General features: G+C 34.7%; 1 protein-coding gene and 3 non-coding genes across 4 annotated transcripts; all 4 read right to left on the bottom strand.

The window, feature by feature from the left end:
* Positions 1-4,433: 4,433 nt before the first annotated feature.
* On the bottom strand, positions 4,434-4,628 carry LOC132043661 (U2 spliceosomal RNA). Its single transcript, XR_009411889.1, has one exon. It is a non-coding gene; the product is annotated as a U2 spliceosomal RNA (small nuclear RNA).
* A 4,064-nt stretch (positions 4,629-8,692) lies between these two features.
* Positions 8,693-8,888, bottom strand: LOC132043665 (U2 spliceosomal RNA). The gene has a single exon (XR_009411892.1). It is a non-coding gene; the product is annotated as a U2 spliceosomal RNA (small nuclear RNA).
* Positions 8,889-10,070: 1,182 nt separating this feature from the next.
* On the bottom strand, positions 10,071-14,029 carry LOC132043656 (pentatricopeptide repeat-containing protein At1g09410, mitochondrial-like). The gene has a single exon (XM_059434129.1). It carries the CDS (start codon positions 13,762-13,764, stop codon positions 11,938-11,940), a length of 1,827 nt encoding a protein of 608 aa, XP_059290112.1. The 5' UTR covers positions 13,765-14,029; the 3' UTR covers positions 10,071-11,937.
* LOC132043664 (U2 spliceosomal RNA) lies at positions 10,150-10,345 on the bottom strand. Its single transcript, XR_009411891.1, has one exon. It is a non-coding gene; the product is annotated as a U2 spliceosomal RNA (small nuclear RNA).
* Positions 14,030-15,389: the final 1,360 nt, after the last annotated feature.

Raw genomic sequence — 15,389 nt, 5'->3', positions numbered from 1 at the left:
ACATTTGTCACATGCATAAAACAAATAATTAATTTTTAACATGATTAAAATTTGTAGTTGAATAATTGCAACAAATAATTGTAGCTCAAAAATCATAGCTAAATACGAAATGTTCTTTGGCTACGATTTATAATGATTACAATATTATGCCACACAAAAAAAAATCAAGCTAATTTAAAATATCGATTATCCATTGGTTAGTACAACATTAAAATTATGAAAAGCGACAAAGTTAATTTGTAAAAATGTATCAATCCATCGATTTTCTTAAATTATGCAAATATAAAATAGTCATACATCGATACGAAAAGGTTACCCATCAAAACTATTCAACCACTTGTGAATTGCTTGCTTTTAGTTTTTCTTAATCATACTTTCAATTTTTTTTGCAATAATCGGTGAATTTTGTCATTTTTGAAAAACAAATTGCTAACCACACCGAGGATTTTTAATTAGTTGAGCACTTTGACCAATCGATCGGTTTATGGAATAGTAATTTTTATTTATTTTTAATAAAAACCGATTAATTTCATTTGTTTAGAAACAATGGATTTTGTGGTTTAATTTTGTAAATTGGTAAAAAAATAGTGTCCGATTTGGCGCTAAATAGCACATTTCCTTTTAAATTCTATTTTTTTTAAATTTTTTTTTTTTTTTTTTGCATTTTTAACGTGTCTTTCAATTTTGTGGTATGTATTTATCTTGAAGTTGAAAAAACTACCTCTTTGATTCCACTTAAAGCAATTATACGAAGGTAACATCGACATGTAAGATTATACTTTGAAAAGATGCAAAATATATTGTGGATTTTTGATTACGTATTTACTTAATGAAGAAAATTGAAATATGGGGAAATAACTCATATACCCCGCCCACATCTAGTTGGCGACATAAATACGAAAATCAAAAATCGAACCGAATCGTTAACTTCAAAAATCAAACCGAATCGTAGTCCGAACTTCAAAAAATCAAACCGAAAACTAGTTTTGTTCGGTGTTCGGTGTCCACCTTCAAAAAAAATCGAACCGAAATAGCCGAACCGAAGTCTGATAAAACCGAACCAAAGAACCGAACGCCTACCGAAAATTAATACATTACCCAAAAAAATTAAAATAGTCCATGCCCATTAAGTTTAAGCCCAAAAAAAATCCAATTGTAACAAGCCCTCTTTTGCTTTTATATCCCTAATTTTTCACTTCAGTTGAGAAAATCAAATATCCTTAACAAAGGAAGGTGACTAGGATGTATCTTTAGGATTAATGTATGTCCTTTATGTGTTTTCTTAATTATTCTTACGGTATGTATATAGCACCTATTAATCCTGTATCATGGTTATGGCTTTCTGTTCTTGTGTATCCTTTTTGTTTGATTTTGATTTCAATGTATCAGTTTTATGTTTTATTGCATTTGAGAATATGAATTAGTGTAAATGGAATCGCTTCTAATATCATATAAAAAAAACGAATTGAAAAAATCGAAGCCGAACCAAACTTCAAAAAACCGAAACATAGTATTTGTAGGAGAAAGACTCAACTACATTGTATTTTTCAAACTAATCACATTTTTGCCGCAAGACATTATTTTGTCATAAATTGTGACAATATAGTATTTGTCCTAGAATTGCCTTCTAATCATTAATATAATTCATTCTAATCATTAATATAATTCATTCTTTAAATACAAATTAAATTTGTATTTTATCACAATTGTTATTGTCACTAATCATCAATTTACGGACATTTTTGTTTTGTCACTAAAAATATTTTTAGTGAGAGTTTTAACTACAAAATTATAAGCCACTTTTGTAAAATTGTCACTAATTTATACATTTGGGGACGAAATATCTTTTCGTATATAATAGATTGTCTTTAGTAATGAAATTAATTTTGTTCAACTACGAAGTACATATAACTTTAGGGACAATTAATGTCACCACTAATTACACAAAGAATTAGTGACAAGATAGTTTAAACTTAAAATAGCCTTTTTAGTGACGAAAACATAGTATCAACTACAAATTTTTATATCTATTTAAACTTAAAATAGAAAATACTATTTTGGGGACAAATGAAATTTCGTAGTTAATGCAACTTTATCTAGAGACGAAACACTAAGTTGTCTCTATATACATATATATACCCACATTTAGGGACGAATGGTTGATGAAATTTTTTTTCGTCACGGAAGGCTTTTGGTGACGAAATAAGAATCTTTAGTGACAAAATAACTTGTCCCTGATAATCAAATTTATTGTAGTGCAATAAAACAAAAAAATGTCACATAAATAAGGACAGACTCTCAATAAAACAAAAAAATGTCACATAAATGAGGACAGATGGAGTATGTGTTTGTACACAGATTTTTAGCACATAACCACATATTTAACTTTAATATAAATTTTCGCATGATTTAATATAACTATTTGATGGTAGTGTCCTCAATATTAGTCAACTTGTTAGAGGGTGAAGTATATATTAAGCGCAAATAATTCAAATTAAAATGCTCGATCACCACGGTGAAGAAGAATATATATGCTCTTTGGCTGAAAATTTTACTTGAAAAGTATGTAAATCCAGCGCGCAAGCAATATTTTAGTATACAAGCAAAGATTGTAGTAATACAGGTTGTGCATGCCATAAAACAAATATTGTTCTATTTTAACATGATTATTTATTAAGTTGCTAACAAATAATTGTAGCTCAAAAGGTATAAAGCAGACAAAAAATCTGGGAAATTTTCAAAAATATACAGCCCAACATAAAATATTATGCCACACAACCTAATTTAAAATATTGACATTATACAATATTATACAACATTATACCTGGGGAAAGCATTATACATAATGTATCAACCTTGTATAAAAATGTATAATAGTGTATAAAAGTGGTCATACATAAATATGGGCTTAAACTGGGTTACAAACTCAAAATATCGAACCTTGTAGGAATCAAATTAATTTTCAGTACAAGTAAAGTAGATTTAGATGCTACTTGTAGTCATTTTCGTTTTTCCTAACACTTTTGAGGATCTTTCAGGTAGAGAGGAGCACCAATCTGCTTCAGGATGTTAAAAAATGCAGCAACAAGTTGCACGTTTGGTTTGTCCGATCCCTGTCTTGAAGCCGTTGATGGTTACATTGAACACTTCGGTGTTTGAGATCCGTACTCAGTCTATGGAGATATTTGGTGAGAAATATGATGACTCTGGGCAGCAAGTAATGCCCACAGGGAATGACCAAGATGTGGATAAGATTGTGGCCTCCGCTCCAAAAAGTTTAAGCAATAACGTTGAAACGAAGAGTGACCAAAAAGGTGGTACGAGTGTAAAGAGTTGGGCGGACATAGTAGAGGAGGATTTGGTTTGGGTTTCATCCCTTCAATGAGCAACAGCGCAAGTTGAGTCCAACGAGCAATTTGTGCCAAGCCATGCAATGGTTCTTCCATCTTTAGTTGTCTGGCCGATTAAAGTGGCTCAAATGAGTACACCTTTGAATGTAAGTGTTAGCATACTCAATTGACCCTACTAATGTTCTTCATGCTTTAGTGTCACACAATATGGAAAATTTGAATGCTATGGATAATCCTACTAAAAGAAGCCTATTGGAATTATGGCCAAGAGGTATGAGCCGGCAGCTTTAGTGGAAGATCCTTTGGAAGCTTTTGATGGTGATTTGGGCTTTGACATATTTGATGAAGAAGATGAAAATGAAATATTAGATGAATGCTTTGCTAAGGTGGCTAGGGATGGAGATCTTTCACCTAGGCAACAAGGGAGTGGATTCAAGACAAAGAAGACTCATGAAAGAAAACATAGTTGGGATGGTAAAAAGTGTCTGGGGAAGTTGTTCTAAGGCAACTGCAAATGAGAGTGGCAAAATAGAAGGAGACAAGGTTAAACTACATCAACAAGGTCCAAAAGATCCAAGAAGATTTGATGAAGTATCAAGAGATTTTGAAGCTGTTGGAAGAAGAAGAAAAGGTGATGAATCAGATTTTTATTGGGCTAAATCTCCTTGAAGAATTCACAATTCCAAAAAAACAAGAGTATGCCTCTATATTCTTGCTTATTTTAATATTTCACTATTTAAATATTATCAGTTGTAATATCGTCATAGAGTATGTATGTTATAAACTCTGTGATGATCATAGGATATTTAGTGCTTTCTTCTTCTTATTTTTTACATACATAATTCTTATTTTTTTATTTTAAAAAAATAAAAAAATTAATGCCATATTTTAAACTTAAAATAGAATAATGCACAAGATAAAAAAAATGATGCCATATTTTAAACTTAAAATAGAAAATAAATTTTGTACATGTATATTATTGATTTTTATTGGGAATTCCTAAGATTAAGATGCTCAAATAATATATATATTCGTGCGCATAGAAACTAAATTTTTTTACAAAAGAAAATTGAACTAGACTTGGTGGGGTGCACCAGGCCCGTGCAATAGTGCAACGCATGGGCAACACGCAAAAGCCCAGGCAACAAGCTACCTAAATGGACCTTCTCCATAAAAAATTGAGTTAATATCATGTGAATCGATGACCCACATATCAGATATTAAACTAATAAGAACAAATACTACACTTGATCTTAGCCAAAAGGCCGAGAAAGGTATGCTTTTTCCGATGCACGGCCTGCCGCTTTTATATTATTTCTCTCCTTCTGGATTTTGCTAGCTTTCGATGTGGTATTCCTGCAGATTGGAGAGTTTTATGCTTTATGTGCCATTTTCTTGCCTGAACACTCAACAGAGCAAAGCTGATAATAGTCAACATCAGATTCAAATATTCTTCAATTAAGCAATGCAGCTCATGAGTGGAAAGTATATTACTGGTTCAATTTGTGAAGTAGTGGCGATAAGCAAATGAATAAATTCATCCGAGGAGATTATATTAATTTAGCATAAATATTTGTTTGTTGATACAGTCAAAACTCTCTATAACGGCATCAATATTCCAATATATTTTGGCTATTACATTGAAGTGTTGCTATGCAAAACATATACGTAGTATTACATAAAATGAAAATCAGGTAAAAAAAAATTCACAGTTATAATGAAATGTTATTATAGAAGATATCTGTTATAGAGAGTTTGACCGTATATGAAAAGTTAATACGAAAACAATACTGTCAGTTTCTCTGTGTTTCTTAGTACCACGAAATGACGAAATACAATTTGTACTTTACGACTATGGTCAAATGATTGCAAACAAGCATATTAATTAATGCAGAATCGGCTGCATTATTTTTCTTAATAATTTTGTTTTGAAACTTTTCATATTCAGTTGCATCGGGTCATGTGCTTAGAAGAAAAATAATGATTAAGAATTTGTCGAACTTCTTAAGTATTAGTACAAGTGTTTAACGACAATTCTTTTATTAAATAATTCAAGTGTCTGGCCAATTCTTTTTAAACTACTCCTAGAAGAAAGCTCAGCATTAAATTAAATTAGTTAAGTAATGCTTCTCTCCTTTTTGGCTTTTCTTTCTTCTCAATGTGGGATTTCTCTAGGCCGGCAATTTTATTTTTCATATGCACCTTTTTTTGCCTGCAGACACAGCAGATGTAAAATGACAAAAATAGCCCTTATCTTTGAAAGTAGATTTAAAATAATCTTTTAAGTATGCGTTTAATGGCTTTGGTCTTTTAAGTTTGTCAAAAAGTTAACAATTTTAGTCTGCATAAAAATTTTACCGAACTAGATCTGTCCCTTCAATTTGACGGAAACAGTGGGAAAAGCTATTTAACTATGGACATCAAAAAACTCTCATCAAATCCTAAAATATGCAACATAAAAAATTACACTATGCACTAAAAATATGTTTAAAAAAAATAGCAAAAATTACACATCAAAAGCTGAATCAAACTCTAGAAATAAATTAAAAATAGCATGAACTACAAAAATTGTACCTCTAAATGTTAGTTCCGCTAATTTCCTTCTTCTTCTTTTTTTTTTTTTCATAGTCCCCGACAAATTTAACATACAGAGTTCGATAATATATTTGACATAGACTAAAAGTGTTAACTTTTGACAAACTTAAAAAATCAAAATTGTTAAGTGCCTACTTGGACTATTTTGAACTAACACTCAAACATAAGGGACCATTTTTGTCATTTTCTCAAAATAAGAGTATTAATTCGTTTTCTCACCTTGCAAGCATTTGTTCTGGAGACAATTACACAAGAAGTTATGCTTTATAACCTACATAGGATCCAACAAGTAATAACATGTACAAGTATCAACAAAGAAATGTTTATATGTGCTTTTCTTCGTATCAACCAAGAGATGTTTACATGTACATTTTATTAGTATAATCAAAAAAATTTCTTTCTAGAGTGTTAGCTGGGTGCCTGGTACGGTTCGAAACTCGATGAAATGAGCCTCATCCTTTGCTCTTCACTGCTTAAATACCAAACTTTTTTTCATGGCAAAAAACAAACTTGTTGTATGCATCAAATCAATGCATTATACGTTGCACTCTTATCACTGAAGCAAACCTAATTAAGGGCGTTAACATTTGCAATAACCATTGTAGGATCTAAATACAAGTGTCCACAAAGAAATGTTTATATGTCGTTTTCTTTGTATCAACCAAAATATATATTCTCTTTTTGGAGGGTCAGCTTGCACCCACATCACTCAACCAAACCCTAAGGGCGTTTACATGTTCATATATTGAATACATGAGCGCTTTGAGCCCATAGAGAAGTGATACAACAAAAAAGAAATACATACAGATCTTAGAGACAAATTAAATTTGATTTAAATAAGATATAACAAAGAGAAACTTATCAAATTTACTACAACAAAAAGAGAAAGGATTAACAATCTATATAATGCAATCGAGATTGAGCAAAGGAAAAATAGATGTGCTATCCCTGCAGGCTGGAGAATTTATAATTACTCAAGAACCTAACATTTGCATCCAAACCTATGTAGGATACAACAATACAAGTATCAACAAAACAAATGTTGTATGTGCTTTTCTTCGTATCAACAAAGAAATGTTCACATGTGCAGTTTGTTATAACCAAAACGTTCTCCTCCTCGAGGGTCAGCTAGCGCACGGTTCGAAACTCGATGGATAATATATGAGTCTGAAAGTTTACTCTCCGCTATTCAAAATATCAAGCTTTTGTCTATAATAGAGTTCAAGCTAGAGATGCATATTCGTGCTCTTACCTTTAAAAAATTACGCATTGTGCTCTTTCACGTGCATATATTGAAAGAAGAACATACGTGAGCCAATAGTCAAGTGTTATAACGAACAAGAGCTACACAGCAAGAAACAGAATTTGACTTGCTTTGATAAAACTCAAGTGCAGATCAATTCACGATTTTTTTTTTTTTTTTTTTTTTTTTTTACCTTCCAATTGGTAGGTCCTCCAGATTTCGTGTCCATCGCAGCACTCATTTCAGTTTTAAAATACTCTCGTGTAATAAAAGATGTCTTCTTCTAGCTAAGTCTTCAATAATTTCGTTTAACCAGTTGAATTATCAAAGGATCAACCAGTTGAATTATTAATAATGAGGTCACAAGCAACATAATTAATCCAATTTGTGTTAATCCTTTGACAATGCGAATGTAACGAAAATGACAGTCATAAGAATAACAAAGCAGATAATCAAAGCGAGATTATTGAGAAAGTCAGATAGGAAGTCTCACTGATTATCTTGGTTTAGATGATGAATTACTCTCCAAAGAATAGCGATGAACAATAAGATTGACCAAAAAGTAAGCTTCGCAATTGTTCGTCTTTCATAAATCCAAGAATTTCAGTTACACTATGAAATACGAATGCCCCCCGAGCAAGTCCCCTGGTTAATCATTACTCCGATCCAATAGTTTCGAAGGCCAACATATTATAGGACCGAAATCCTATAATGTTATCCCATGCTAATGTATACAGAGTATATGCTTCAAAGCGAGATACTTTGAGCACTCTAATTTCTTCAAAGTAACGATCTTTGTCTCGAGGCACAATAAGATTAACCAATTAAGGCCAAAGGCGTGTTTAGTAAGGTGAATTCAGATAGTTACACTGGGGGAGTGGGGGGAAATTTATAGGATAGCTAATGGTAACTGCTTCCATAATCCTCTCCCGTTTCGTCCGTTACATGACTAAGATCGTGGGCATTAAATGGAATCGCATACATCTCGGAATCTGGTTGTCTCCCAAGGTTATCTTTGCCCGGGCACTCTGAACCTTTCGGTACGAAACTTTTCAAGCTTCTACTGTCCGGTGCTAATGAAAAGGATCTGTGGAGTTGATTCTTGAATGTTCAAGCAAGCCTTTGATTTAATAGGCATTTGCTGACTCAGTGGTTGATTATGGTCCTTTCTATGCTTGCCATGTGTCTGGTCAAATAGTTTGCTTCCGGTACGTTTTACCAAGCACCTACTAGCTCTAGCAAAAATTAAATATTCGACTGCTTGTCATTTGTCAATCTCTCCTTTTCATCTTTGCCATAATCTGGTATCAACAAGAGACCATCACGAAAGTAGGTTTAACATGAAAGACTGCGGCACTATTGGTTTAATTAGAGCACAATTCATATTCTTGCGAGAAAAATCAGATTTAACAAAGAAAAACTTATTAACACATAAAAGAAAAAAGATTTAATAATTTATAATGTTGAAATAGGCAAAGGCTCAAAAAAACTTGAACTAGACTTGGTGGAGTGCGCCAGGCCCATGCAGTAGTGCAACACATGGGCGACGCTTGAGAGCCCAGGTAGCAAGCTACCTTGGCAGACCTTTCCCCTTAAAAAATTGAGTTAATATCGTGTGAGCCGATGACCCACATATCAGATATTAAACTGATAAGAACAGATACTACACTTGATCTTAGCCAAAAGGCCGAGAAAGGTATGTTTTTCATGTCCATGGCCTGCCGATTTTATACTACTTTTCTCCTTTCTAGCTTTGTAATTCTCGATGTGGGAATCATGTTGGCTGGAGAATTTTATGAATAAAAAATACTAGCAAACTTAAACAAATGGATATAATGACCCAATAACCTAATATTTGCAATAACCTATGCCGGATCCAATAATATAAATATCAACAAAAGAAATGTTTATATGTGCTTTTCTTCGGATCAACAAAGAAATGTTTACATGTGCATTTTGTTATATAACCAAAAAGTTGTCCTTCTCGAGGGTCATCTGGCACACAATTCGAAACTCGATGGATAATGAATTTGAAGGTTTACTTTTGCTATTTAAATGTGCTTTAGTCTATTAACAAAGTACGAGCTTGTGGCGCATCGTGCTCTTACCTTTGAAACATTATTCATTGTGCTCTTTCATGAGCATATATTGAAGGAATAACATACGTGAGCCAAAAGTGAAGTGCTATAACGACTAAGAGCTATGCACATCAAGAAACAGAATTATATTTGACTTGCTTTGATAAAACTGATCAAGTCCATATCAATTCACAAGTATTTTGTTTTCACCTTCCAAACGCAACCCTTTTCATACCTAATTGGCAATTGGTAGGTCCTCCAGACTTCGTGTCCATCAATGGCAGCACTACATTTCTCAGACGTAGTGCACTCAGCAGCAAATCTTCTTACTCCACAAGAAAATGTACATGTGATTTTTGAGGTTTTCCTCGTCAACGCCTTTAGGTGCTAACTCGCACAATAACTACGGCCTCAGTGTCAAACAAATTGGAGTCAGCTATTTAACTCTTCAATGATCATGTTAGTCCATTAAGAAGGTTCATCTTAGCCATAATCTGGTATCGACAAGAGATGAGCACGAAAGGAGCTTAACCTGATTGGAGCACAACTAAATCCATAACTCAAATAAAAAAGGGGCCCAGCTAGTGATGGAATACTCAAATTAAAGCCAAAAATCATTATAAAAATCTTTCGTATCCAAGAAGAATTCATAGCAAGTGGAAGTCGCAACATGAGGAGATTAAAGATTACATCAAATAATAATTCTAAGTGTCTAGCCAACTCTTTTTAAACTAGAAGCAAAGTTCATCTGAAGCATTAAATTAAAGACAATTACTAGTATTGTACAAAAGATGGAAGTACTCGAGAAATTTGGTCAGCACTGGGATTCACAAAAACATACATACGTACAAACTACTCAAATTTCAAAATTGAACTTGGATTGATGGGGTGCGCCAGGCCCATGCAGTAGTGCAACGCATGGGCGACACTTGAGAGCCCAGGTAGCAAGCTACCTTGGCAGACTCTCCCCCTAAAAAAATTGAGTTAATATCGTGTGAGCCAATGGCTCACATATCAGATATTAAACTGATAAGAACAGATACTACACTTGATCTTAGCCAAAAGGCCGAGAAAGGTATGATTTTCTATGTCCACCGTCTGCCGCTTTTATACTACTTCTCTCCTTTCTGGTTTTGTTAGCTTTCGATGTGGGAGCACCTATTGTTGAGTATTTTAATCTTTCATAAGCCCCATTTTGTTGCCTGAAGACTCAATAGGGGAAATTAAAAAAAAAAGAATATCACAGCAACTCTTTCTCACCTTACTCAAGTATGAAACTTCAGCTGAAAAAAAGTATGTCAATCGAGTTAACACCAAACCAATTACTAGTAGTTTAACCATGATTAAGTGATAAATGGTGTATGGATGCTGGTAAGTTACTGTTCTACCATTTAGCCGAAATTGAACCTCGTTGGTTTTTTTAAACCTTCATAAATACTCACTAGTAAACTTAAACAAATGTAGATATGCCAGAGATATATAATTACTCAAGAACCTAACGTCTGCATTAACCTACATAGGGTCCAATTATACAAGTATCAACAAAGAGAAATTTATGTGTTCATAGCTTCAACTATTGAATGAATAACACACATGAGCCAATTTTAGCCCATAGAGAAGTGATACATTGAACAAGAGCTATACAGAAAGAAACAAAACTTGTGCTATCATAGCACTTAATATCAATTTCACTACTAATTATCTGTTTCACCTTACAAAATCCAGCTCCATAATTACCCAATTGGTAGGTCCTCAAGACTTCGTGTCCATCATATCGCAGCATTGCATTAGAAGCCTTCTTGTACTCAGAACAGGGACGGTGGTAGAATTTGGAACTCGAACCCATTATTTCAAATTCTAGATTCGCCTCCCAACTCAGAAGCTAATCTTCTTCCTCCACAAGATAGTGTGCACATGATGGAGGTATCTTGGGAGCGCATTTAGCAGCTAGCTCTTCCCGATAATAAACGTACAACTGCTTCTCGATCTCTCCTTTGAGAAGGTTCATTTTAGCCATAATCTGATATCAACAAGAGACCATGACAAATGTAGCTTACCATGATTGGAGCACAACTAGATCCATAGCTCAAATAAAAAAAGGGGCCAGCTAGTGATAGAATAATCAAGCCAAAAAGCATTACGAATAGCTCTAGTTTGCAGGAAGAATTCATAGTATGTGGGAGTTGCAATGAGTGGAGAAATCACGTCCAAAAGGGGAAAAAGGCCACATCATAAATGCCTCTCGCGTATTTCCTGGCCCCTGTAAACTTGTTCCGTGCAGTTGCTAAGTCACTTTCTAAGTTAACTAATAAAAGTAGAGGAGGTTTTGCAAGCATTACGAATAGCATATGAGAGAACAGAAACTTTATCTGGTTTTCCAATTAATCAGAAAGAGTACCCTTCTTTCTCTGTTATCGTCTCTTTTACTCTTTTCCTTTTTAGGAGAGTAAGCCTCACTACGCAGATTCAGCAAGATATGTGACCGACCGTGGTTCACCTAGACTAACATCTGAGTCTCCAATATTAGATGTACTCTAATCCCACCGTACATTTATCAGGTTAATAAAACTGACCAGGTTGCCTTTCCGCACTGAGCTTCAGAACTTTCATAAGCAAATGGTTCAAATAAAATTCTTCAATCCCAGACTTTTGATGCATCTCTTTGATTCCTCTAAATCATCTCTTGCATTAGAGGCAATAGATTTTCTTTAATAAGCGTGTAAATCTCCTCTTTCTCAGGGTGAGACCTGTCCCCAACAAAAAATACGTGATTTTTTCCGTTGACTTCTATTTCACTAAAACCGGGCACCTTTTTCACATTCCTCTCCTTCATTTTCTTTCTCACTTGCGCAAAATCACCCCATCTCCCAGAAGCAGCATAAGCATTTGCCATCAGTACATAAGCTCCCGAGCTACTTGGTTCACGCTCTAGTATTTCATCACAGATCTGGTTTGCCACTCCAACATCTCCGTACAGCTTGCATGCGCCAAGTAAAGCCCCTAGAACAGCACTGTCACATTCCTCCGGAGGCATCTGATGCACAACCCTTATAGCTTCGTCAACTAACTTACCACGACCTAAAATGTCAACAAGGCAACAATAATGCTCCGCCCTCGGTTTTAAACCATAGGCACACCTCATCGACTCGAAAAACTTTTGACCTTTCTTAACGAGACCAGCATGACTACAAGCTGACAAGATTCCAACGAAAGTGATCTCATCCGGCTTGTTACCGGACCTTAGCATCTGCGCGAAGGCTTGCAATGCTCGGTTACCAAGACCATGATTAGCATATGCCAGTATTATAGCAGTCCACGAAACAACGTCCTTTACTTTCAGATTCTCGAAAGTGGCCAACGATGAGTTTATATCTCCGCATCTCGAGTACATGGTGACGAGAGCGTTATTAAGTGACGTGTCTCGGTCAAATCCTAGCAGTAAAACAAGAACATGAGCTTGCATTAACTTGAGAATGGCCCCACATGAGGTCACTATACTGGTAAGAGTAGTCTGATTCGGCCTTAAGCCCGATCGAAGCATGAGAATGAAACACTTCAAGGACTCGCCTTCAACGCCACTTTTTGCATACCCGTCAATCATTACATTCCAACTTACAAGATCTTTATTAGGCATCGAATCAAAAAATTCATTCGCCTTGATCATTAACCCTTCATCAACGTATGATGTTATCATCGCATTCCATGCAGCAGGATCCCTATTTGGCATTTGATCAAAGTACTCTCTTGCCATTTCTATCATCCCATTTCGCGCCAGACCAGTAACGATAGTTGTCCAAGAAACCGCATTTCTCCATGGCATCGCTTTAAACAGTTCCAACGCTTTGTCCACCCTGTTATCATTTAAACAGCCTTGAATCATAACATTCCAAGAATATAAATTACGTTCAGGCATCTTATCAAAGAGCTCAAGAGCTTGATCGATCTGATGATTTTCAACGTAAGCCCTTATCATAGCCGTCCAAACAACGACATTTTTCTCAGGAACCTGATCGAAAATTCTTCGTGCCTCGTTAATCAAACCGTTTTGAGCATACCCCACCATTGCTATAGTCCAAGTAACTACATTTTTCTCAGGCATTTGTCGAAGCAACTCTCGAGCCTCGTCCACATTACGATTCTCAAAATACCCTGAAATCAAACTGGTCCACGCGTAAACATTCCTATCAGGCATCAAATCAAAGATTCTTCGAGCCTCATTGACTCTCCCAGCTTTCGCGTAAGCATGAACCATAGCTGAATTAGACACTACGTTTCTCTCAGGCATGGAATAAAACAATTTCTCAGCTTTAGGAAGATTTTTATGTTTAAGATAAACAGTTATCATTGAAGCATAAGAAACAACATCTCTTTGAGGCATTTTGTCGAACAGTTGTCGAGATTCTTGAATTTTTCCTTGACGGCCTAAATTCATAATCATTTTATTGGAGTTAAAAAAGGACTGTTTTGTGGTAGATTCTAAGTGGGGTTTTGATTGCATTTGTGATTGAATTTGTGTTTTTGGTTTTGAATATGTTCTTTAAAGAAAGGGCCGTTTTATACTAAGCAAATTATTTGAACCCCAAATTATATAAGAGTGGCTTAGTTTAATCAAACTTTTGGTTTTATACATGATTAATTCTTTGCTAATAATGTTTGGTGGGAAGAGGGATTCAACTATTGTTGTATGAAAATATTAATAGTAAATACACGGATTAACGGTACATTTGAGCATAAATTTAGAGACTCGTTTTCTTTTAAGAAAGCTGAGAGGCAAAATAGAAATTAAATAAATATTCACCACTTAAATATAAGTTATTAATTTTGTTTTTATAGTACAGGTCGGGTACATCTTCTTTAAAATTAAAAGTACAACCTTCTGTCCCTATTTATAAGTACATTTTAGTTTTTTATGGTGCCAAAAAGAATATAGTTTTTCTATATTCAAAAATAATTTAATTTAGAAATTCTTATTCGAGAAAAAACAATCACATAAGTTTTTTGTTTTGGCAAATAAATTGGACGATTTTATTCACCAAGTATAACAGTTACAGCTCAGAACTTTTTTTTAAAAAAAAACACAGCTACTGGGAATGGCTAAGTATAAACTTCAACCCATTTCCCACAACTCCACATCTATAACATCAAGTTCCTCATAGTCTAAGCCAGAGGCGGATCCAGGATTTAGAGGTTCCGGGGTGCCACTCCATTGTGAAAGTAGACGTATTGCAATTTACATGGTCCAAATAGAATAAAACATTTGAGCGGTTGGATCAACTATGGCTTGTAGTTCGAGTTGTTTATCTTTTCGATTTACATAGGCAAATATTATTCCAAATATTATATAGAACTAACTCAAGTTTACAAGCATAATTACTCCTCCTCTAACATAAAGAAGATTTCTTTCTAAATCAGCGTGAACCAAGGCTACCCTTTTCTTTTGTATTTTGTTAAACCATTTAATAAAAATAAAACAAAATGTAAACCTAAATATAAGAAACAAAATGGAAGGGAAGCTGAGGCAGTAACAGAATTTGTATATACTAAAAATGTTTTAAAAATTGTACTAGCAGGAGATCAAGCTTGGGTCCCTCGGGTGGTTAACCTGGCAATTAGCCACCGGTACCACAGACTCTCTTTGTTCTCTGGGTGGCACAAGTAATACTTATAATATTTCTTATACATATATAGATATGTATACAGAGTTTCCATCGAGGAGTGCTGGTGGCGTGGCACTCCCACGGTCCTACATAGATCCGCCCCCGGTCTAAGGGTAGAAATTCATGCTATCTGGCTTCCTCTCCAACCTTGCACTATCAACTCCTCGACAGTGAACATCCTGGACTATTTGCTTCACAATGCCATCAACAGTTCTTTTCTTCTTCTAAATACCCTGGCGTATCTTTCTTGCCAGATAGAGTAAGTTGTTCCTGCCAAACACATCCTATATACTTCCGTTGTTGCACTGTTTCCTTTGTATGATTGCAGGGCCCATGCCAGCTCTTGACACCAACTTCCAGTAGTTCTTTTAATACCTTGCCATGCCAAAATCCTGCTCCAAATGTTAGCTGATATCACACAACTGAAGAATAGATGTTCCGCACTCTCCACTCCTGTACTACACAA

The sequence above is a fragment of the Lycium ferocissimum genome, unplaced genomic scaffold (genome assembly GCF_029784015.1).
Source record: "Lycium ferocissimum isolate CSIRO_LF1 unplaced genomic scaffold, AGI_CSIRO_Lferr_CH_V1 ctg2681, whole genome shotgun sequence".
Taxonomy (NCBI): Eukaryota; Viridiplantae; Streptophyta; class Magnoliopsida; order Solanales; family Solanaceae; genus Lycium; species Lycium ferocissimum.
Note: the sequence above shows the minus strand (reverse complement) of the source record. Positions and strands in the feature narration are given on the sequence as shown.

Bases quoted from the DNA above. Each gene is read 5' to 3' on its own strand.
- LOC132043656 (XM_059434129.1), bottom strand. From the start codon at position 13,764: ATGCAATCAAAACCCCACTTAGAATCTACCACAAAACAGTCCTTTTTT.